Here is a 22,912-nt window from a genome sequence, read left to right on the forward strand (position 1 = left end):
TCTACATTTCCTGTAGTTTATGAAGCATCCAAAAAATTGGACCTTTGCTCTGAGAAGCAGTGAAACAAGAGTTAAGCATATTCACCACCAAGTCATAAGCAGCATGGGTGAACCACATATTCCACAATAAAAAGGTAATCTCAGAGTATTGCTGGGTGTGGCTGGAGACAGAATTCCTGTGTTGCACATTTCTTCATGGCCCTGAATGCTTTCAAGCATTATCACCAGGACTTTTTATTTATGGCACAAGGAATTCATGGGCTGCTCTCTCCTGGCACACTTACGACAGAGAAGGAAGGGAAAAACTTTGGATGCATTCCTTTCTTTCTTTATTTCAGGGACCTTTTAAAGCTTTCAACAAAAATATCTCCTTTGGAAATGTAAAAAGAATCGTGTTTGTCTCTTTTCCTTTTCTAAAAATATAAGAAAGACAAAACATCTGAGGAAAAACAAGATGAGCAAAACTGGAATATTTTATGGAAGATTTATATCCAGTACTCATTCTGCTGACATAAGGGTGAGTGGAGAATGAAAAACGATGTTTTATCACAAACAAAATGAGATTTTTAGGATCATATGCTGATTACTTCAAATCCCACAAATAGAAATTTGTTCATGGAAAAATAGAGATATTTTGAATACTAAAGTCCTTTATTCAACAACACAGAAATTTCACAAAAACAACTTTACTGGGCAAATTGAATGTGTTTTTTTTTTTAAGGTTTTTTTTTTTTTTTTTTTACAGTTTTGTACATGCCCCATAAGTAATTTTCTTTAATAAATACACTGTTTTCCAAAACTGCTTTTTTAATAATTGCACAAGCATACATACACCTTACACAAATATCTATTAGAAAATTTAATAGATAACTGCACAGTTCAGAATAGGAGAACACTGTGAAAGGAGTACATTTTGTGGCCCATGTTCCTGAAATATCTCTAACTTCCTTGCAATTGTGAAAATGGAATCCTGCCTAACATAGTAGCTGTCTTTTATTCACTAGGAATACAGATCTCAGTGTGAAACTGCCAAATTTAATAAAAACAAAATCTGAAACATTTAGCTGTTACATGAGAACCAACTGTTTGATATCACTGTGAATCTAGCCATGATCAAAGACCCACTAGGGCTTTTTGCTGAACATATTTGACCCTGAATAGTGTGTGCATTGAACTGCTTTCCTCTTTTTATTATGTGATTACAGATACTATCAGCTTAAAGACTTTCTGTGCTTTAGTATTAATTGTACGACCTTCATGCCAGGGGTTCTAAATGAAAGGAAGGGAATATTCCTTTCTTTTAGTGATTGCTTAATATGAATTCATAGGAAGCCTCCCATCTCTTGCTCCTGATAAACGTGTTCAGAAGAAGAAAGTTGGATGTTAGGAATTAAGCAGCCAGGAGACACTTTTATATGTTCTTACACCGGTGGAAGACTATTACTGCTTTCTCTCCCAAGGATGGACAGATTTCTAATTTGGAAATAAATGTCTACTTGTGCATAGACAGGCAGACTCCATCAGAAAGCCACTCCGGTCTGAAGGCCTGGAAAGAGCCAGCTCTGCACTATGACGTTAGGGTGATGTCAGGGTGCTGAGGGACAGCTGGCAAAGAACAGATTCACTGCACTATGTGCCAGCACCCTAAGTACTTTCCAAGCTCTCCCCAAATCCTGACAGAATATGGTATCTCCTCATGCACACCTAGAGAAGGCAAGACTCCTGTGTGTGTAGACCCCTCTTACAAAGTTGTTTATTTGTCTTATCTGACATGTAATTTTTAAGTTGTACAGGTGGTCCACATGGTCTATATTTGGATTGCTCTATTTTGAATTTTCCTGATACTGACTATGAAACATACAGTGAGGAATTTTTTAAAGTTACATTTCATTGGTATTTTAGGATCCTGAAAAGTGTAAATCTTGAAGTCATCCTACCAGGGCTAGAATGATACGCTCTACAAGTTCTCAGTATATGGACTTACAGGAAAGAGAAGTTGGGGGGGAGGCCGGAAGAGCAGTATCTTTCTCGAACATCACCAACGAGAACTTTATGTGCACCCTACATTACATAAATAGAATTTTACCAAAAACATAAAAAATGGGCAGTGTGAAAGAACCATACCAAGAATAAAGACACGTAAGAAAATTAAAGAGAAGCTGCACTTTCCCATTTCAATCATCAACAGATTTTCTTTCATGGAAAAAAAATTGAATTGACATGTAAAACATCACATTTTACAATATACAGATTCATCGATTCTTTAAGAAAACAAACAAAAACACATCAAGACATGCAATACTAGCATGTATTTTAGACTCTCAGTCCATTGCTATGAGATCTTTATACGTCACCGTATGCCTAATGCAGCCCGAATAAAAGTTTGTTTCAATTCTGTAATAACAATCATCATTTTCCAAAAAGCAAGGCAAGCTTACCATTCAAGTGTAAAGTAAGTTTTCACTTACTTGTAAATAATTAGCAAGTTGGTTAAAGAAATTAAGTAAAATAAGAAAAAATGGAACAAGAAAGAACTCATATAGCTCTCATTGGTCCCACAGCAGAAATAGAAATTCTAACTAGAAACCCTCAAAGGAATATACATCAAGTAGAAAGCTACCTCAAAATTAATATACAGCACGTTTTAATGTGTGATCACATAATTCTCTCCTCTAAACATGGATAAGTGTAATACATTATGAAATTTCCTCAAAAAGGCTATTTGACAGTAACTGTAGACCGTGCATTCAACCTCTAGGCAAGTTAAGTCACAACTGTTTCCCACGTTGGCATTTGTGAGTATCTTTTCCACCCCTCCCGCCAGCACTCGAATGCAGTGCTCGCTCCTTCTGCGATGAACAAAATCTCCTGTCATATTATTTTCCATTCAAAACTACAACTAGCCTTTTAAAAGTATTCATCTGCTAGTCTTCCTAAAACTTTACAGTCCTTCTTATCACCCTTTCTCTCCTCAAGTTATTTTTCTTCCAATGATCCATTTTGCTAACACTTTTCAGCAGGCTAACGGATGTCTCAGGCTAAAAGAGCTGGCTAGCGGATCAAGAACAAAAAGTTACAGTCACATGGCAACTTCGATACTCTCTGTGTTTTTGCTCAACTCTGTTTTATTCCTGAAGCTGAAAATCTCCTTTATACATCTGGCCAAAAGAAAAAAACAAAGAAAGAAAGAAAGAAAATTCTTAGGTGTCGTGTCATCACAAATATTTGTCCTAATGGCACAGCCTGAAGAACCCTGACTGCCAGGGGAAAACCAAACACCACATGAAAAGGTAGCACAGGTCCCATGAAGCATTAGCTCCTTTTGTCTGGGAGCTGTGTGCGTTTATGGAATCCGCAGACTGTGGCCCTGCCCGCCTTCTCAGGAATGAAAGCGTCCAGTGACAAGTATGGGAATCAGAGCAATGGAACATTCCACCGAGGGCCTAGAGGAAAGCCACTGTTCCAACTGGGAGGCTCTGAGGAAGGAAAATAAAAAAAGAGATTTAAAAGCCTCACTTTCATGAATGCCTTGAATTCTTTTTGACTTAAAAATGTACCTAGCCTCGTCTCAATGCTGGAGGCCTTTAGGTATTCAAAGTTGAAAACCAAACTACCCATTTAATATCATACATGGAATTAAAAGGCATTTGGAGACATTTTAGTAAGTTTTTACTTTTTTCTTCCAAAACACAAAAAAGCAAAAAATAAACAAACAAGAAATACATATAACCCATGATGGGCTGGGAAAAAAAAAATCAGTCATGAATTTCTCTCCTAAGATATGATACTTTATTCTGTATCCTAGAAAACACTGCTTAAAAGAAAAAAAAATTATACAACTGTTCTGCATGTTCCAACTACTCCGAGTACTCCGCCTTAACAGTGCAACCCAAGACAAGTCAACTACACTAAGGATTTGGGAGGTACACCCTTCTGTACAGCTCGTTTGTAAGCAATGCAAGTGCATAACCACTACTCTAATATAGTGCTCAAAAGATTAATTGAAACTTTCATAACATCTTCCCCTCTTCGCACAATACAACTGAAGGTAACCGCTGGATGCATCCTCATCTTTTAGTCTTGTAAAACTCGGCGTCAAGTCTCTACGGAAAGATGCGTGGCGACACGTGCCACTGCTGTTGCTGCTTCTAGAAACAACTGTCAAAAAAATATTTAAAGCTAAAATTTATTGCTCCAGATTTAACTCGCAGAACCATAGTGTTGTGTACAAACTGTTAATCTCCATAGATGCTCAGACGTGATTGTCTCCTTGTGTCTAAACACACAAAATACAAGCTGCTATCTGTACAGTTTACAGTACTGAAACACATATATTTGAAAATGAAGTATAGATATGTACTTTGCAAAGATACATGATTTTACAGCAGGGGTTTACCCAAACTTATTTTTTTACAGCCACCTTCAAAATAGACAACAACTTCACTAGGATAGCTAAATTACATCAAAGAAAGAATCAGTGTATTGAAAGTAAATAGACTGGCCGATTCCCCGAGCTCCCGGATTATTTTTATATGTCTTTTTTCTTTTCTTTTCTTTTCTTTTCCTTTATTATTATTTTTTTTGAAGAAACCCCTATACATAAAATGAAAATAATATCTGGATATTTTCTTCAGTGGTGGACTAAGCAGTTTCTTAAAACAAGACATTAGTTTGCCCTTCACTTCCAAATGCCTTGAAAATAAGAGATACTACTGCCTTAAAAGAACCATCGGAAAGCTTCAGCGCTGGGAACAGGTGTTCTCTATAAAAAAAGAGCAAGAAAATAAGTTAAGCTTTCTTTCTATGCCAATATAAAATTAGATTTTTCTCCTTTACATTTCAGCAATATTTTTAGTCCCAAAAGACACAACAAAATGACTTGTATATTTCAACATTTAATAAAAATCAAACGTTTAATCTTAGAACATCACAAAAATTAGAGTATTAAATTTCATGCTCATTTACTAAATATAATGATTAAAACAATTTGTCTAAAAAAAATATAGGAAATACAGCCTAGAATGTGGATGGCAATCAGAAGAAAGGGGAAGGTTCAAACTATTAACCAACAGTAGGAAGACCAGCCAGTAAGTGCACTTAAAACCTCTATCTGTGTATGTTCATGTATAACTGAAAAAGTGTGCTCTACACTGGGAATTTGACACAACATTGTAAAATGACTATAACTCAAAAAAAGTTAAAAAAAAAAAACCTCTATCTGCTACAGACATATGCAGCCTCTCTAAGCCTGATGTTTAGAATTCAGTGAAATAATTTCTTTATTCTGGAGAATTTCTCTTTATGACAGGACAACAACAAATATTACATCAATACTACCTCTATCATTTAGCAACTCCTAATGCTAAACGTTCCTACATATAACCTAATGAGAACTATACTGACAAAACATACCGATATTTTAAAATAAGTCTGCATTTTCAACAAATTAATGTCATATACATGAGACAAACTTGTAAGTAACCAATGATACTCAATGGAGCATATTGTGCCTTTTGCACAATAAAACTACTACAGTTTTCGAAAGGAGTAATAAGCTAGCACTAAATGTATGAGCGAACCTTTTAACCAAAAGCTTAAAGTTACTATGGGATTTTTGGGTTAGATAAACAGTAGTTAAGCTATGGAATTTCCTTTATATATTAACATTACAGTAATTCATCATGCCATACTCTTCTTTATAAAACAGAATCACATGCATGTATATTGAAGATACGTAAGAAACAACAAGCTAAGAGTAAATTTTTCCTCAGGCAAGTGGAGAAGTAGGTTTTCTTCCTTAGGCCTGTCCAACAAGCCTGTGTAGACTATAAGATTGCTACTAGACATTCATAAGTATGTAAATTGGTGTGTTGAATATCACCAAAATATTGAGTAGGTATAGACACACACACATACACACACACACACACACACACATTCGCCTTGTAAACACATCTTAAGACAGTGCTAACAACACTTGAATTTTCAGAAAAGCCATAAAAAATTCTACTACAAACACTCGTTAATAATTGAGGTTAGCTTTTATTTACTTTCTCAAATATGACTTATTTGGTAGCCACCGCCCTGCTACAGTAATGTCATCTAAAAATAAAGGTGTATTAATTGATTAAGATGTTTAAATGAATTTTAACTGAAATTTAAATGAATAAAATAACCATTTTGGCTCTCTGCACTAAAAAGAAGTTTTTAAAAACTGTCCTCATAGTCAACATAATACGTTTCAAAATGAATGCGTTGAGAACAAACTAATGTTATCGAATTCAAGTTTGCATATATGTATAAAAAAATTTAACTCATGAAGTATTTTCTAAAAACACAAAAAGGTCCACTATTCCCATAAAAATAGTACTTATTGATATTTGACTCCTTACTCCTCCTGGTTTAATCTGTCTTCTCTCCAGTTCACTATGCATTCCTGGATCCCCAACATTTGATTGGGTTGGTGTGAAAAACTACTTTACCACTTTTAAAATTAACTTTTAAATGATAAATGAAATTATATATGCTCATTACACTTATTTAATCATTAATAAAGGTACTATAGGAAGTAATAAAGGACACACCATATTCATTCATCCTAATATTCATACATTATACACACACATACATATATAAGCAGTAAATGAAAACTTAGAAGTTTACACCAGATGCTAACTTGCTGCCTGATGCCAACTAAGAATAAATTTTATATAAGTATGCATACTTATATAAATGTAGTCATTTTTAACAAGATCTGTTAGATCCAAGCATATCCATGCATTACAGAATCACATATGAAAAATAAACATGTGCATATATATTCATATATACTCACATTTATGTGTACAGTATATGACATGTGTACAGAGATGCCAACTTACTCTCAGATGCCAACTGGAAACAAGACTGTAAGTATATACTCATATATCCTGTATCTTGATAAACATATATGTTTATGAAGATAAACAGAAAAAATATATGGAGCACATTTTTTCAAATGAGACGCATTCCTTATGTCTCAATTTCATTTTCAGATCTCTTTTCTAACTCTTTGCTCTTCTGGTGCCCCTCTCCACCACTCAATTTTTTTATCTGCAATCTTTAGAAAAAGTAAACTTTATAAAATGCCACCTGCGACCAAAGATCATTGTAAGGAAAAAGATAATCACTTCTTTATGCTTGTGAGAACTAAAAAATAATTAGATCATGCAAATATAAGAAAAGCTAAGAGCTAGTTTTCTGGACTATCACAACCTGTCACAAAACAGCACTCTGATGTGTACATATCAGTTTGCATACGTTGAGTCGAGTACGGATCTCCATAAATAAGGATGCAGATAATCCACTGCTGCAGGGGAACAGGGGAAGGGAGAAGATAAGCAGCGATTCACCTTTTAAAAAATATTTCTCTTTTACATTAAGATCTTTGGGATTGAATCCTAAAAATGATTTGTTGGAAAATCCCCAAAAATGTGCGAGAAAATTTAGGAAAACCACTGTGCGTTAACTGGAACAAACTAGCAAGGCATTCACGAGAAACTCAAAGTGAGGTTTCTCTAAGTTTTAGTTCAGGGTTAAAAAAGCAACAAAATGCTCCAGTGTCCCAGAGGCCACACAGAACGGAAGGGGCATATCCAACCTCTGGCCCAATTTCCACTGGGTTCACTGGAAAGTTACTTTAGGCCTAGACTGAGTTCTTTTCAGCCAAGATGAAGGTAGCAACACTGTTTTCCTATGTAAAATACTGGGTAAAATCAGGGGTCTTGATTAAGTCTGTCCTACTTTGGGGACACATCTTCTCTAATTCGGTTAAGTAATGAGGTCATCTTTGTAAGAGGACTTCTATTTTCAACGGTTTGGGGGTGCTCAGCACCCCAATATTGGGGGTTAAACACCCTGACCAGCTACCTTCTTTATAGATTCATGAGTCACAGCTGGGGAATCACACTCTTGATGAGATTACAATGACTTTTGGGATCTCAGTGATGCTTGCAGAAATCGTTATCCTGAATGACAGGGAAGCCAGATTCCCCAGGAAGAGAAGGCAGACGGGGGTAAATACTAGAAGGGAGTTGATCAGCATTGTTTAAGGCAGCCTTCACTGCTCAGACAGGTGCAAACGCTGGCAAACAGCAGCCTTGCTCCCAGGAGGCCCGGGCAGGAACCTGCAGCCCCAGCTCTCCTTCCGGTCCTGCTGTAAAGCATGGCGTTCCAGGGAATTCATCCCTACAGGAGCCAGACCCAGAACAACCTTCAAGTTTAAAGGAATGCCTTCTGTTTTCCTCCGAAATAACTTTAAAAAGCAAATTATTGCATAAAATAATTATATAATCCAAGCCTAAGTATATTTCACAATTACCTTTTTAAAAAAATGAATACAAAAATTATCCATATGTCTCTGGCAGAAATCTATTTCAGTCTGATTTTCATTAAATCAGCAATGAAGAAATAATTAAATGACCTAAAACTAGTAAGAATCCCCAAAGCTGCTACCTTAAGAATTTGAGCGTAACTTTCTCTTTAGGGACTTGCTAAGCAGTCACGTGAACTGTGGTAGCTCACGCACACAGCTACATACTCTTGTTTAAGATATGTCAAGTCTAGTAAACCTCACCTCCTCAAAGCTAGACTGCATATCTAGACTTCGATACATATGAAGATATATAGGATTAGCCATTCATGTGTAGCTAAAATGTTGCATATGATAAATCGTTCTAGTAAAATGTTGCAGTATTCAAGACTTCAAACAAAACTAATCATTTTGAATAAAGCTAGACATGAGTTTTCAAAGAGCAAATAAGACAACTTGATGTTGAAATTTACTTCAGAATGCATAAAAGTTATAAACTGAGATAATACTTATGACATTAGCAAATTCTGTAACTTAAGTTAATTATAGCTTTCCAATATTTATTCATGTAGTTTCTAACCCAAAAATCTCAGTGGTTCACCTAGGCCTTCAGAATTCTGCTGTGAAACAGGATGGCTCTGATACAGTACATCCCAAGTGGAGGTCAGTATTTTGGAGCACCATTATCCTTACACTCATCAAAAAATAATGTCCTGTTTCCCCGTGTACTATTAATTACAGAAACAAATATAACCCAATCATTTTCTGATTCCCATATAATGATGGGAAGTGTGCTTTTTCCAACCAAAAGCAAAGCAATATCGAACTGTAGGTAGACAATGCAGCCTCTTATAAACTCTTTTGAATTTTGTTCTCACTATAAGAAGCCCCACTACAAGTTTCTGAGCATCTAAGTCCTTGAAACTGGAACCTCTCACTGTATTCGATTTACCTTTTTGCACCAGAACTTGAAAACCTTAATGATGAATCTCTGAAATTCTGTAATAGGAAGCACATGAATAAATGCAACAACAAAATAGTAGGGCTCATTGTTTGCCTTTAGCTATTTCGTTCTCTTTTGTTTTGGCTTCCTATGAAACGTTCAAACTTTGGAATATTGTGGATGAACAAAAGGAAAAGGTTCCTGGTGATGAAAAAAAAATAATTATTTTTCAGATTTGACTCACAAAGAACACTAAAATATCAAGCTAAATAGGTTCTTAATTCTTGTACTGACAAAATTTCAAAAATTGTATCAAATATACTGTATATTACTGTGAATGTGAATACAAACAGATTCACATTATTACAAATCTTTGGATGACTAGTAATTATGGTCTAAAATGATACCTAGCAAATGTTAGAGACTCCCCAAAATGCTTTAGCAAAAGTATTTCTCTATATCCTATTTATAAATAATATATTTAAAAAATCATAATCTAATAACTAGAGTAGAATTATCAGCAAGCCCAAGTACAGTATAGGTCAATAAGTTTGAGAGAACAATTAACTTATGATAAATGATAAGCTCATAGTCCAATAATTTACTATTACAATAACAAACTTTATACTTTAATAATAATACCTCAATTAAAAATATATGAATTAAAATAAGTATACAGTGCTTCCACTTTTTAAAGCACACTTAACTTACTTTCTCTTTCTGTCCTGTTGTCATACATACGTATTATAGATGGGATAGATTAATTTTTCTCATAATTCAGATTCATTCATCATGTAACTGTGTAAGTCTCTGGTACACTCATATCTTATTTGGCCATGATCCAGATATAAACTAAAAACGTTATCAATTACCTCTAACTAGAATATTAGACCCTTTTTTAAAAGGGAGAAAGCACCAAATAAGTAACTGGATAACTTTTATGATGCAATTATTTGGAGGTCTTAAATATGATTAGAAGGAGCATTCTACTTTTTCAGTTTCCAAACTGACATCTGTGGCCAGGACTTTGCCGATTAATGCTGGGACTAGCGATGGCTTTTCATTAGTGTTGATTCTCCGTGGATGGTTGCTCCCGCTACTCCTTTGGCCTTGCAAACTCAGGGCTCTTCCCCTTCCTCCCCATCCTAAGAGAACACCACCACCCTCCCCATCACCACTGCGAAGGAAAACCCAGCTAACTTTTGTAAATGGAAAGATAAGATCATATATTACATTGTAAAGGTGCTAAGTGAAGTCAATATGGTGGTAGAGCCAGTTAGGACAACAAAGGGGGGTGGATGTAGGAGGAAGGAGTGGGTTGGCAGGAAGGAAGGTAAGAGTTTGACACCAAGATTCAGACTGGCCCAGAAATGGCCAAAATAGGCACTCACTGTTGGCCCTAGCATCTAATCTAACTACTTTATTTAGGCAAGTGTCTTGACAAACTCTGTAACTAAAGGTAAAGATATCTTTCCAGTATTTATTCATGTAGTTTCTAACCCAGTGCTATATAGGCTTGTATTTCAATTACTTTTGGTAAAAACACTTCAAACTACATCCTTCCAACAAAAAAGTAAATTTGTTCTATTATACATGGGTAGCTTAGAGATTAAAATGTTCTTTGACATATAAAAATAAACTATATAGGAATGATACCAAGGTGAGCAGAAAGAGGAAAAATTTTCAACAATCCACAAATTTAAAAAGTATTTTTAAACACTTATTTTATATAGTATTTTAGCAGATGTATAACAGGGAGTGTGAAAGGAAATTAAAAGTAAAATTGAGATTAAAAATGCAAAAATTAGGTTTATAAAATCAATACTGTCAAGAAGGATTAAAATATTTAGAGTTCATTTTATCTATATATGTTCATCTGTCTAAATTTTTATGAAAATACATACAAGCATATATGGTTATATGATAAGTGAATCTGAATATATACATGCATACGTGAATTCATATATACATATATATATGGCAGAGACATAAGCTAAATAATTCTGTTTCCCCTCAAATTCACTCCACTAATCCCTGTTGACTGCAACAATACCTTTAGGTGAGACCTTTGCTAATTAGCTATTGAAAAACCATCAGCATTCCTTTCATGAACAAGTTGTTGGACAATTTTTAAATTTTTGATTATTTTTTAAAGCAGATCTGTCTCCTTCTATTATTGAAGAGAAGAAGAAATATGCAAAATGTGAAGAAATGAGAGGTCACTTAAAAAAACATTTAGAGGTGACTTTTTAAAAACTATCAAAGCTATGATTTGGACAGCTTCTATCTCATATTCAAATAAAATACAGTAGCTACAACTCATCTGTATAAGAAAGTCAAGTTATGGTGCTTTTCTTTGATTATTATAGATCTGAGAACTTGAGAAACATCCATTTTTTTCTCTATTATGTAAAAAGTGAAAATAAGTTTAATTGATATATTCTCTTGGACTAAGTTCTGCAGCATTTTGAATGTAGTCATTGAACTTCAGTTGCTTCAGAATCTCCTATGACAAAAATGTAACCACTGAGACAGACCCAGCTTAGAAACCAAAGCATGTTTTATGCCCATGAATTACTTAAAGGAATTTAGAGAAAATTCCAAACATTTCACGGTCATGAGATGTTATCGTCAAAATAATGTACTTGGTTTAAACTATACTTCTGAGAATCACGTGTTGCTTTTGATGTTTCTTTCAAAAAATGTTTTTAATAACTGCAATGGCCATTACATCAAATCTTTAAATTCACAATCACTCTTTTTGGTCTCTAACCTTAATTTTCTTTTTAAATAATAAAGTTCAAATGTATACAGACAACAGCTACAATTTAATCCAGTTACTACATGTTACTTAGCTTTTTAGAAATGTCTTTTAATCTCCCTCATTAAGAGGACATACACTCGTAAGCTGTCTCCACTACCATGGTGGCAGAACAGCTGGTTGGTGCTAGACCAAGTCCTCAGGATGCAAATGTCTCCTCGGAAAATGTCTATGTACTCTTTTTCTATATATATCATATGCTCTACCTTCATGCAAACACAGTCACAATCACACAGTTAACTAACTAGCAGAGAAAATTAGTAAGCCTAACTTTTTTCAGGCATGAGATTTATAGGATGCAGTGAGTAATACTTTTTATCATTTTTCTGGAGTCTTTAATATGCACAATTCTGCATTTTGCAGGAAGTTCTCTGTATAACCACTTAAATATCACACTGATATTTTTGAACAATTAGTTGCTTAGAGATGGTGGATGGTCTCTACCTCTCTAGACATCATCATCAATTTTGAGATTAGTTTTCCCATCTTGGCATTTCTATGTTTCTAAATGCAGACCTGAGCAAATTACCCTTAAAGAGAAATTAGGAGAAAAAAAATTAGTTCGTTTGCATGAAACTATTTTTCCCCCATGGTAAATGAAAAGAAACAATGCTGAGTGGTTCTGGTGAATCTAAACCCAGACCCATGGCATCTTTAAAAAAAAAAAAGATTTGAGGTGGAGAGGGGATAGTTCAGTGGTAGAGCACTTGCTCAGCATGCATGAAGTCCTGGGTTCAATTCCCAGTACCCCCTCTAAAATAAATGAATAGATAAATAAAAACCTAATTACCTTCCCCCACAAATTTTTTTAAAAAAGAAAAAAATTCTTTAAAAAATTTTTGAGGCATTAACCATTTTTTACTAATTTCTTATTTAAAACCTTAAGCATGACAGTCCCTTCTGCCAACATGCTCCTTTCTTATTTCCCTTTAATCTTTAACACTACAGTCTGCCCACCCGCCTTCCCTCCCTCCCTTCTTCTCTTCCTTCAAGTCTTTCTTTCAATATAGCCCTTTCTCCTGTTCAGGTCATAGAAGAGTTTCCAGTACTCTGAATAACAACTATACTGTAGATTCTCAGTATGTTCAAATTTCAAGGCAAGTATTCCTTTTTCTTTTCTTATTCCTTGAAAAGTTCTGGAATACCAAAAGAACCGTTAATACTACACTACATAACCACATGAGGTGGCCAAGTGGAGGTCACAGAGAGCAGTCCGTATTTCTTATCTAAATTTGGGATGAATGAAGGGATCCCAAGGCTTTTAAATAGGTGTGAGATTGCTTCCAGAGTTTTCTAAAATTACCATTATATCATTTTAAATGTGTCCATTTTTTGGACTGAGAATTAAGAATGTAAGTAGGTAACTAACTATCTTGGATGAGGGACTAAGATGTAGAGCTAGGGAGTTAATATGGATATTTTAAAAAGGCAGTGAGAAAAAAAGAAATGTTTGAGCTCCTTAAGCCAGGATATGTGTGTGTGTGTGTGTGTGTGTGTGTGTGTGTGTGTGTGTGTGTGTGTGTGTGTGTATGTGTGTATCCACAGCATTTACGACAAATCTTTGAAAATAAGAGTTCCTCCCTAAAGATCTGCTAAACTGAATTGAATTTTTCAAGGGCTTGCCATGTGCTTAGTATATACCATAAACTCATGAATATACCCCATAGGTATAGACCTGCCTAGGAGAAGTAAAGACACACTATTTACAGAAACACTGACATTTTACTCTTTATCTTATTAACATTGTTCCACTTACAAATATAATTTCCTTCCTCATTACAGATTTGTTCAATAGTGTTGTTGCTGTCACTAAACTAGTGTTTTTCAAACTTTTTTTGACTGCAACCAACAGTTAGAAGTACATTTTACATAGCAGCCTAGTACATGCATACACATACATTTATGTATACATACACAACTGAAACAATATGTACTCTTACTACATGTGATGCATTCATATATTTTCTGTTCCACTCTATTCGATTCTACTTTCTAAAAATCCCGACGGCATTGTAAACTGACTATAACTCAATAAAAAAATAAAAATAAAAATCCTGATGGTAAGCCAACACTCATGGACCACTAGTGTGTTATCATCTGCAGTTTGAAAAACATAGCTTCAGGACATACAAATAACACACACATGTAAAGAGAATCACATAAGGAAAATCCAAAACCAGTCCACTTCGTAACTCATTTAACTCCATAGACAGCAGCCTCATATAGAAGATCCAGTATGTATATCCTTTGGAATCTCAAAAGCCCAGTGTTCTACTTCGTTTTTCATGAATGAAAATTAGGCACACCAAGCATTTAGCATTTGCCAGAAGATTCCACATCTCATTTCCAGTACAAATGAAAATGTTATCTCTTTTCCTTATTCTCAACTCCGTTAAAACCATCACTGATCTCATTTAACCTATAAATAAGAACATTTCCCATAGAGAAGCCTTTCCTCAGCTCAGTTATTTTTCTATCACTGATCCACCATTGCTCATAATCATCATTTCCACACAATTAAATTCATCTAATCTATTCTTCCCCAAATTTATTTCACCTCTTTTCACTCTGTAAAGTTTTAGAGAAAATATATCTTCTCCTGAGTTTGCCAGATTTGCTGACAGACACAGGAATGCCCGCGACTCTTCCTGATCTATACACATTTACCCCATTCTCTTCTCGTCCTACTTGATCTCTGTCCTTTTAATACTATCAATCATTCAGGGTGTGTTTTTTTTTTTTAAGTCCTTGAGCAAGAAACAGCTCTTTCAGCACAGTTTTCTCCACAGTTGGACACTTTCCTTCCCTTCCTCCAGAATGCTCTCTGAAATATGAATTTAGATGAAGATGAGACCCAAATGAGATCCCATTTTCCACCCTTCTTGAAGGTATTCTTTTAGTTACACTTTGGAATAATTCTACCAAATGTTTCAAAGGCAAAAGTAAATATAATACCATCAGCTATAGCACAATCTGTTTTTTCTTGTCTCTAATTCAGCGGACACTTCACTGAACTTGAGACTCAGCCTTGACTCCCAAACCAAACGTATTGAGTCAAGTCATGAAAATATTCTCTCTCCCCTGGATAGTTTCCATTCTCTGCAAAACTTCTGTAATTGATGAAGCGAAGCAGACATCCATACTCTGCCTTAACAAAGCTCCTTCTAGACGCTGCATAGCATCCTGGCTTGAATACCCCTTTCTCCTTTGTTTCTAATGTTTTCTTGGTTAGGATTCCAAATCTTTCAGGGCTATCATTATTTTCTCCCAGAAACCCACCAGCCTCTTCTCTTATTGCTCACTTTCTTTATTCATAAAAACTCTCTTTTTATTACAAGGAAAAAAGAAAAGAAAGCTCTGCATAGTCACTTTGGTTTTTTGTCTCAAAATGTATATCTACCTGTTTTATTTCCTACACTCATACACACTCCCCTATTTTCCAAAATGAAAGTAATGCTACAATTTTCCAATATTTGTTACATATGTTCTCCAACCAGAATTCATGATAAGTATTTAATCATTTCTTATAGTGATTTTCCCAAACTCAGTAATGCACATTTAGTATAACTCCTTGTGTCTGTCCAAATAAAAGAAACATAAGCCAAACAAAGGTACTGAGTTAGTAAAGTGAAACACACACACACACACACACACACACACACAACCTATTAAAGGATACAAAAATTAACAGTAGTGGTGTGCCTCTGGTGAGGAAGGAGGAAGAGCACTAAATTATCAGCACACTGACCAACGTCACTAGGTCATCCGGGCAGTTTTCCCAGGAATTTGACAACACAGGTACAAGAACAAGGGAAACTTGTTTATCAGGTTTATCTCTTCCCAAGTGAAATCAAGCCAGATCTTTGGCGACCTGGATAATTAAAACAAATATTCAGAAAACTCAAGCCACAAAATAGTCTACTTGGGCTTTAGTTTCTCAAAACTATAAGTAACCTGTTGGTGTATTGAATTATCTGTAAATATAATTGTTTTCTTCTCTACTCTTTATTAATGACTAAATTAGGACCAAGATATCATACAGCATCTTTCAGTACACAAAAACATTACCCTATATACAATATTAAAAAGCTGTAATGTAGGTAGATACTACTATGTCCCTTTCACAGTTGAGGAAGTCAAGTTCAGAGAAGTTATGCTGATGTCCCTAACATTGTTCAACCAGTAAGTTACTTGAACTAGTGGCTCCTCCCACAACCCATCACTTAAATGTGGCCACGTGGCCCAAATATAATTTTTAATTATAAAAGAAACAAAAAGGCCAGAAACTAGTACTCTGCTTTCTAAATATAATTTATATATGGTTTTATATCAGCCAAAGAAATACATCTTCAGTATTAGTTCTTTGAAAATCAGCTATTTGCTTTGCCAATTTCTCTTCAACAAGAAATGCAATGTGAAATAGGTAGGTCAAATATTAAAAAAATAGAAAAATGATTAAATGGATACCCATTACTACATATAAAACAGATAAACAACAAGGACCTACTGTATAACTATATTCAGTCTTTTGTAATAACATATGATGGAAAAGAATCTGAAAAGTAAAAGTATGTATGTATGTATACGTATAACTGAATTGCTGTGCTGTACTCCTGAAACTAACACTATAAATCAACTACATGTCAATAAACAATAAAAATAATTGAAATTAAAAAAAAGAAAAACAGAAAAAATTTAACAGGCTCACTCTCTTACCTGGCTATGGATACTTATGCTCTTAAAATAAATGAAGAGAAAGCCCCGAAGTTTCACAGAGGAAAAAATATTTCTCATAATGTTTTAGAGTAGAAGTTAACAAGCCTGCTGGGATCCTTTTAGCCCCTGCAGAGCTAAGTCTTCAACATTATTAAATGGTTGTCGCATCTGAAGTATGGTGCAACATAACTCAATAAACAACAGAAAACATATGATGCTGAATGGAGGCAGGCTTTTCAATTACCCTGCAGAATAATTCAATTTCAGGACAGGTGTTTGCATATGATGGAACCAGACATGACTGAAGGATAAAGCCACCCGTGTGCCCTTCCCCCCAATATTTTAAAACTCCGAAGGATAACAGCTGAATGCTAGATGAAAGAAGTATGCTAAGAATCAGCAGAAAGCACTGCAGCGCAAGTAAAGGAATCAAGTTATGCATGCACAAAATCCTCAAAATTTGCACTGGTCAAACCAAAAAAACTATTTTCTTAAAAACAAGTTTTCGTAAAATATGGTATTTTTCTAGTGTGCTCTACACCCCCAGCCAAGATCATCTGACATTCTAATCAGTGCCTGAGAAAAACCACACTTATAGAAAGGAAAGATTTTATCATTATTTGGGGTTCATTTTTGTTCTTTAAAAACTAATCTAAAAATAAGAGGAAAACTAAAAGAGAAGTAGTCCCTTCTCCCACTTGCATATTTACATAGCTCTTTCAATAAATCCTGAATCTAACCTATTAATTTACTCAGATATTTTATATGATGAACAAATTTATTTTTTAATATTTTGCATAATATGAATAAAAATAAATGTAAGACACTGAAGCATATCCACTCTTGTGAAACTTATTGGATGGCCGGACATTTTGCTACACTTTTTCAAAGCAGGTTTGGTAAAAGCAAACTACATATTCAGGCAATCTGACCAACTGAGATTGAACTTAAGTAAGAGCACTAACTACCTCAGAAGAGTTTTTTAAAACATACCTCAACCTATTCCTGGGGTACATGTCAACAGTTTTTTTGTTTAATGTTTGTATCCAGAAGGAATATTCTACCAGTGTTCCTAGGGTCACCATGATACAGATCTTCAATCTCCAAACTTGTACACGAGAGCAAATATGGATGAAATGCCCATCTTTTTTTCATACATCTTTCAATTTTCAGTCTGACTATTTTATTAAATTGCCCTGTATTTGTCAATCTGTAAACTCGAACTGAGCAAAAATCTTAACTATTCACCCAAGAAAACAGTTGACTAAGACTAACCAAAATATGTAGCAATGCTTCAGTAATCAATTCAGTATAAAGTTTAAAAATCAAGTACCTTTTATTTCCTTCATCACTAGATACACTTTCCATTCTCATTTAAAAATATCCAAATATTTTTATGTGATTAAAGTCTAAAGTTTGTTATTTTGCTCTGTTCTTATTGGCTTTCTGATTATTTGTATTTTGTTTGATGATGGTTGAATTTCAAACAGATACTCTTATAGGATAATTTACAAATACTTTTAATTGCTCTTACTTTACTATTCCTAATAGCCATCCAAAAGATTGCTTAGAATTTACATGTTTGGATGGGAAGGCGCATTATTTTCTTTTTTTTTTTTTTAATTTATTTTTTGGGGGGAGGTAATTAGGTTTATTTATTTATTTATTCTTAGAGGAGGTACTGGGGATTGAACCCAGGACCTCATGCACGCTAAGGATGCGCTCTACCGCTTGAGCTATACCCTCCCCCGGGCATTATTTTCATTTAGGAATTATTTTAAAATGTGTGGTTCTTTTAAAAGCAACTTTGACTATCTTGTATTAAATCTAGTGATGGAAAAAGAATCTCACTGGACCTGTATTACACTTTGATGCCTTGGCTACAAATCTATTTTGTGACTTTAGTCAAAGCTGAACTTTTCTGAGCATTTTACTTATCATTTAGGAAATTCATGATCTTTTCTCTATGTTATTTCTTTATTACATTCCAGTGTTAATATACTATCTTTTTTTTTGAACTTACTGAAAAGTTTTCTCTTTCCTTTTGACAGTTACATATTTGCATCTTCAGATTAAAACAAAATTTATATTTTTATACTGGCATGTTTTTGATTCTTGAAACTGAAAATGGAAATCTCATTGTCGAATTCTGATATAACATAACACCTTGGTAGATGTTTCAATTTAAGATATGAAACATTTGTATTTTACCTATAATTTTTTTTATCACTCAACTTCAAAAACTTATGCCATGTTTTAATTATTGACTCCTTTCATTATTTAACTATACAGATTCTGAGTGTGAGTGACACACCTTATTTTATATATGGTCTACAAATGAATTCCTTAGGGAAGCAGGTGCCACCTTCCCACACAAATTGCTGAGAACGCTTTGTCCAGAACTTTACAATCACCATTTGCGTGGCTGAGACACTTGGAACTTAACTTCATGAGTATGAAACGTGTTCCTCCTCCCTTAAAACATTCTCCTAAATCAAGGTATCAAGTGTGCGGCAACATTTGAATGTTTTCCACCAGCCCCCTTAGAAGCTCAACTTAACTCGCAGAAAATTATTTTGGACCTGTACCTTCCGAAGATAAATTTTAAAAAGCAAGAAAAGAAAAGAAAGAGAAGCAGATTATCCTTCCTGACTTTCCAGTTTCTCAGCCTCTTCACCTAATGTGCCTCTTTCAAGTCCCTCCTCCAGCTCCTGGCAAGCCTGGGAGGTGGTGGTGTGCACCGTGCAGCAGAGCCAGAGGGTGGGGGCGGGGAACTCTCCCGAGGCGCTGCTTACTAATGTAATTCCATAAATCAGCTAATGGGAGAGAAACCAGATCTGTGTGGTCTCTAATGCTGTCCCACAGAGATCAATCATGTCACCTGAACAATGTTCAGGGACTAAGAGGCTGGGGTTGCCCACGGGACTATTTTATCCCTTGAGTCATATCAGGTTGAGATATTTTAAAAAGTTAGATCTTAGTATCAGAAATGTAACTGCTGTGAATATAAAAACTAAAAGATTACCTTGGTATGAGACAACAGTCCACTATATAACTTATTATAATATATAATCACTTTTCTTAAAATACTGGGAACTTAGTATTGATCATTTAGGATACAAATTTTTAAGATAAGTTTTGTCCTACAGGGACATACAGCATTTGTAACTGCTTTGAATAATTACTGATAATGTTTAATATAGTAATTAATAAATGAATAGTGTGTTACATGCAAATATATGGTGTATAATATCATAGAAAACTAAATTTGTTTTATGTGCACTGTTACCATATGGAATATTATAAAGGGGTAACTTTATAAACATATTCCTAAAGAATTAAGATGCTCTTAACATGAGACTAAGCAGGAAAATGTGGAAATAAGTAAAGTAGTTTTAAAAGGAATGCCAGAGGGGAGACTTTAAAAAAAAAATGTGGGCAAGAATCCCAACACATCCAAGTGAGTCTGTCTTAATTTCTGTTTACTCACCCTGAAAATCTGATTATGCCTCCAGTCTTTGGCATGAGAATAAGCCAAAGGGAAGAAGGGCACATGGGGTCTGAAGTGATAAATAAGAACACTAGTAATGACTATAATCCAGATATTAATTGGTGTCCATGATTTAAAGCCAACAAATATTAGCTACTAAACTCACACCTGAAATCCACAGGTAATGTCCATAATGAACCCACAAATCACTATCCTCAACTAGGGAGTCTATCCAACATCTACAGCACCGCCACAGATGATGATAAGTTACAGAAACCAAATTAGAGAGGGAAGCGGGTCAGCAGGGGGACGTTTCACCCTCCCGCAACCACTGTTCCAGCTTTGGTTCAGTCATGTAAACCCTGTCACTCTGACACACGTCCAGCTGGTTTCCTACAACCATAACTGTGTGGTTACACATGTGCTTAAGGCAATCATGTTGCCTTTGCCTTTTAAAAATGACCTAGATAGAATCTTAGCCAATTAAAGAAGAAAAAAAAAAACTTTCTTTCTTTCTGCCAAATTGCATTCCACTAATAACCTTAGCCTTGAACCAAGCACAATTCTCTGTGAGGAAGGGGTGTATAGTTAGGGGGACATCTTCAGAAAGCTCTACAAAGAGGAAATGTGTTTCCCCTCCCATCCATAGCCCACTTTCTGAAGATCAGCAGAACTTTTTACACGTGATTTTTAAAAAAGAAGAAAAGGTAACACCATGGGATTTCTGTGATTAAAAAGCCTAAGGAATTTAAACATCACAAAAGGTTTGTGGGAAAACTATTAAGAGGAAGAAAGAAGGAAACTTATGAAACTTGTTTAGACTATACATCAGCATAGAAACTTAGGCAGAAAATCTACTGGTACTCACATTAAACTCTTTCAGAGAGGTTGCTTACTGAATAAGTCAGAATTATTGAATGGTCCTATCCACTACATATTCTAAACTGGGACGCAGGTAATGCATGGGTCTAAAGATAAGGGTTACTTAGCAACACCAAATCGATAATTCTAGACACTACAATTCAAGAGGGAAAAAAAAAAAGCCATGTAGTCCTTATCAACTGGGCATTAACAGGAGGTTTTAGTATGAACTGAAATTTAATTTCCGATGGGCCTTAGAGGCATACAAAAGTCACATAAATTAATCCAGAAAAGATCATTCAAAAACAAAAACTAATTTTTGTCACCTAAGAAAATACATGGACCTACGTCTGTATAATTGCTATTATCTTTACTTAAGCAGAGTTGCCAAAGGAAATGTAATAAACCACCTCTGAGTAAAGTCAAACTTTCAACAGAGACGGGTTCTCTTATAAAGAGGAATAAATGCAATATTTTGATGGAACTGATCACAATCGGTAATGATATCAATATAATACTGATTTGGGGGGAATCTCAAAGTGCTATTTGCTTTGATTTATATTAATAAAACTTTTTTTTAAATCCATACCTTATTTGTGTTCAAACCTACAACAAAGATCTCTAACTTTTCTCTTTTCTCCTTTTAAAGACCAGTCCTTCTTGGAGAAACTCCTTTAAGCCATACTCACAATTTTTTTAAAGAATGTGCAGGTGTCCCTCTGATGATAACTTGTAAGAACCAATCTCAGCCTACAATCCAGCCCATAGAATATTCCCAAATGCTACATCTGGCACCTATATAAGAATATCTAGCCATCTGCTCTGTAAATTTTATCAAGGGGCTGAATACGACTACCTGTCCATATTTCTTTACTAAATATACCACCAAAACCATTTACCTCTGACTTTCCATTCTTTTTACCTTTTTGTTTTGATCAGGTTATCATATAAAGTTCCCAGTAAACACAACAATCTTTGTATTTAACATAACAAAAAATCTAATTTGACAAGAACTCTAGTGATAATCTGTACATCATGTTTTAAGCACATATAAGAAAAAAACTATTACTAACCAAGTAGGGTATCAACCAAAACTGTGCTTGGTGTATAAAACAATTCTGTGATCACAAAATGGTCACTTTGTTAAATGCAGAACCCAAAACTTATATTTTGTGTAACTGAGTTTTAGGAATCATTCATTTTTGAACTATGTAAAACAATTCTTAAACACATTATTACCACCACCTGCCGCAAATGAATTAACTGTATCTGTTTAAGTCCTAGCTCCTTAAAAATTGCAAATGGTGTTCTGCTTTCTATACTATTTCTGCTTTCTGAAAAAAACACCAAATAGGCAGAAAATAAAATGGGAAACAGAAACATTTTGCCATGGCAAAGAGAAAAATGATTCTAGAAGAGGTTAGAAAATCCCCTTTTGAATGCATGTATTTCAGTTTCAGTGCTAGCTGTGCGTGTGTGTTAAGGGGAATGTAGCCGACTTGTGTGCCACAAACTGTGTCCTCACTGTTACTAGTAAGTCTCTCTTACCCAGTAAAAGTATACAGAATATGATGTGTCCAACCCTTCGGGCAGGGATGCTTTAAAAAATAATAACAAGGGGGAGGGGCATTTTAAACCACCAAGGGAAATTTCTGACCATATTGACTGTGAAACTTCTGATTTTTTTCAAACCCATTACATTAGTTTTTCCCCCAAGAGCTAAAAAGGAGG

General features: G+C 34.8%; 1 protein-coding gene across 3 annotated transcripts in view; it reads right to left on the reverse strand.

The window, feature by feature from the left end:
* Nucleotides 1-632: 632 nt before the first annotated feature.
* CXXC4 (CXXC finger protein 4) overlaps nt 633-22,912 on the reverse strand; it is a 296,903-nt gene continuing 274,623 nt past the window's right edge. For all 3 annotated transcript variants that reach the window (XM_032461054.1, XM_032461061.1, XM_032461048.1), the window contains one exon: nt 633-4,762. In XM_032461054.1, coding sequence (XP_032316945.1) covers nt 4,718-4,762 — 45 coding nt within the window. In that variant the 3' untranslated portion in view covers nt 633-4,717. The remainder of the gene's footprint in view (nt 4,763-22,912) is intronic.

Source organism: Camelus ferus, chromosome 2 (genome assembly GCF_009834535.1).
Source record: "Camelus ferus isolate YT-003-E chromosome 2, BCGSAC_Cfer_1.0, whole genome shotgun sequence".
NCBI classification, from domain to species: domain Eukaryota; kingdom Metazoa; phylum Chordata; class Mammalia; order Artiodactyla; family Camelidae; genus Camelus; species Camelus ferus.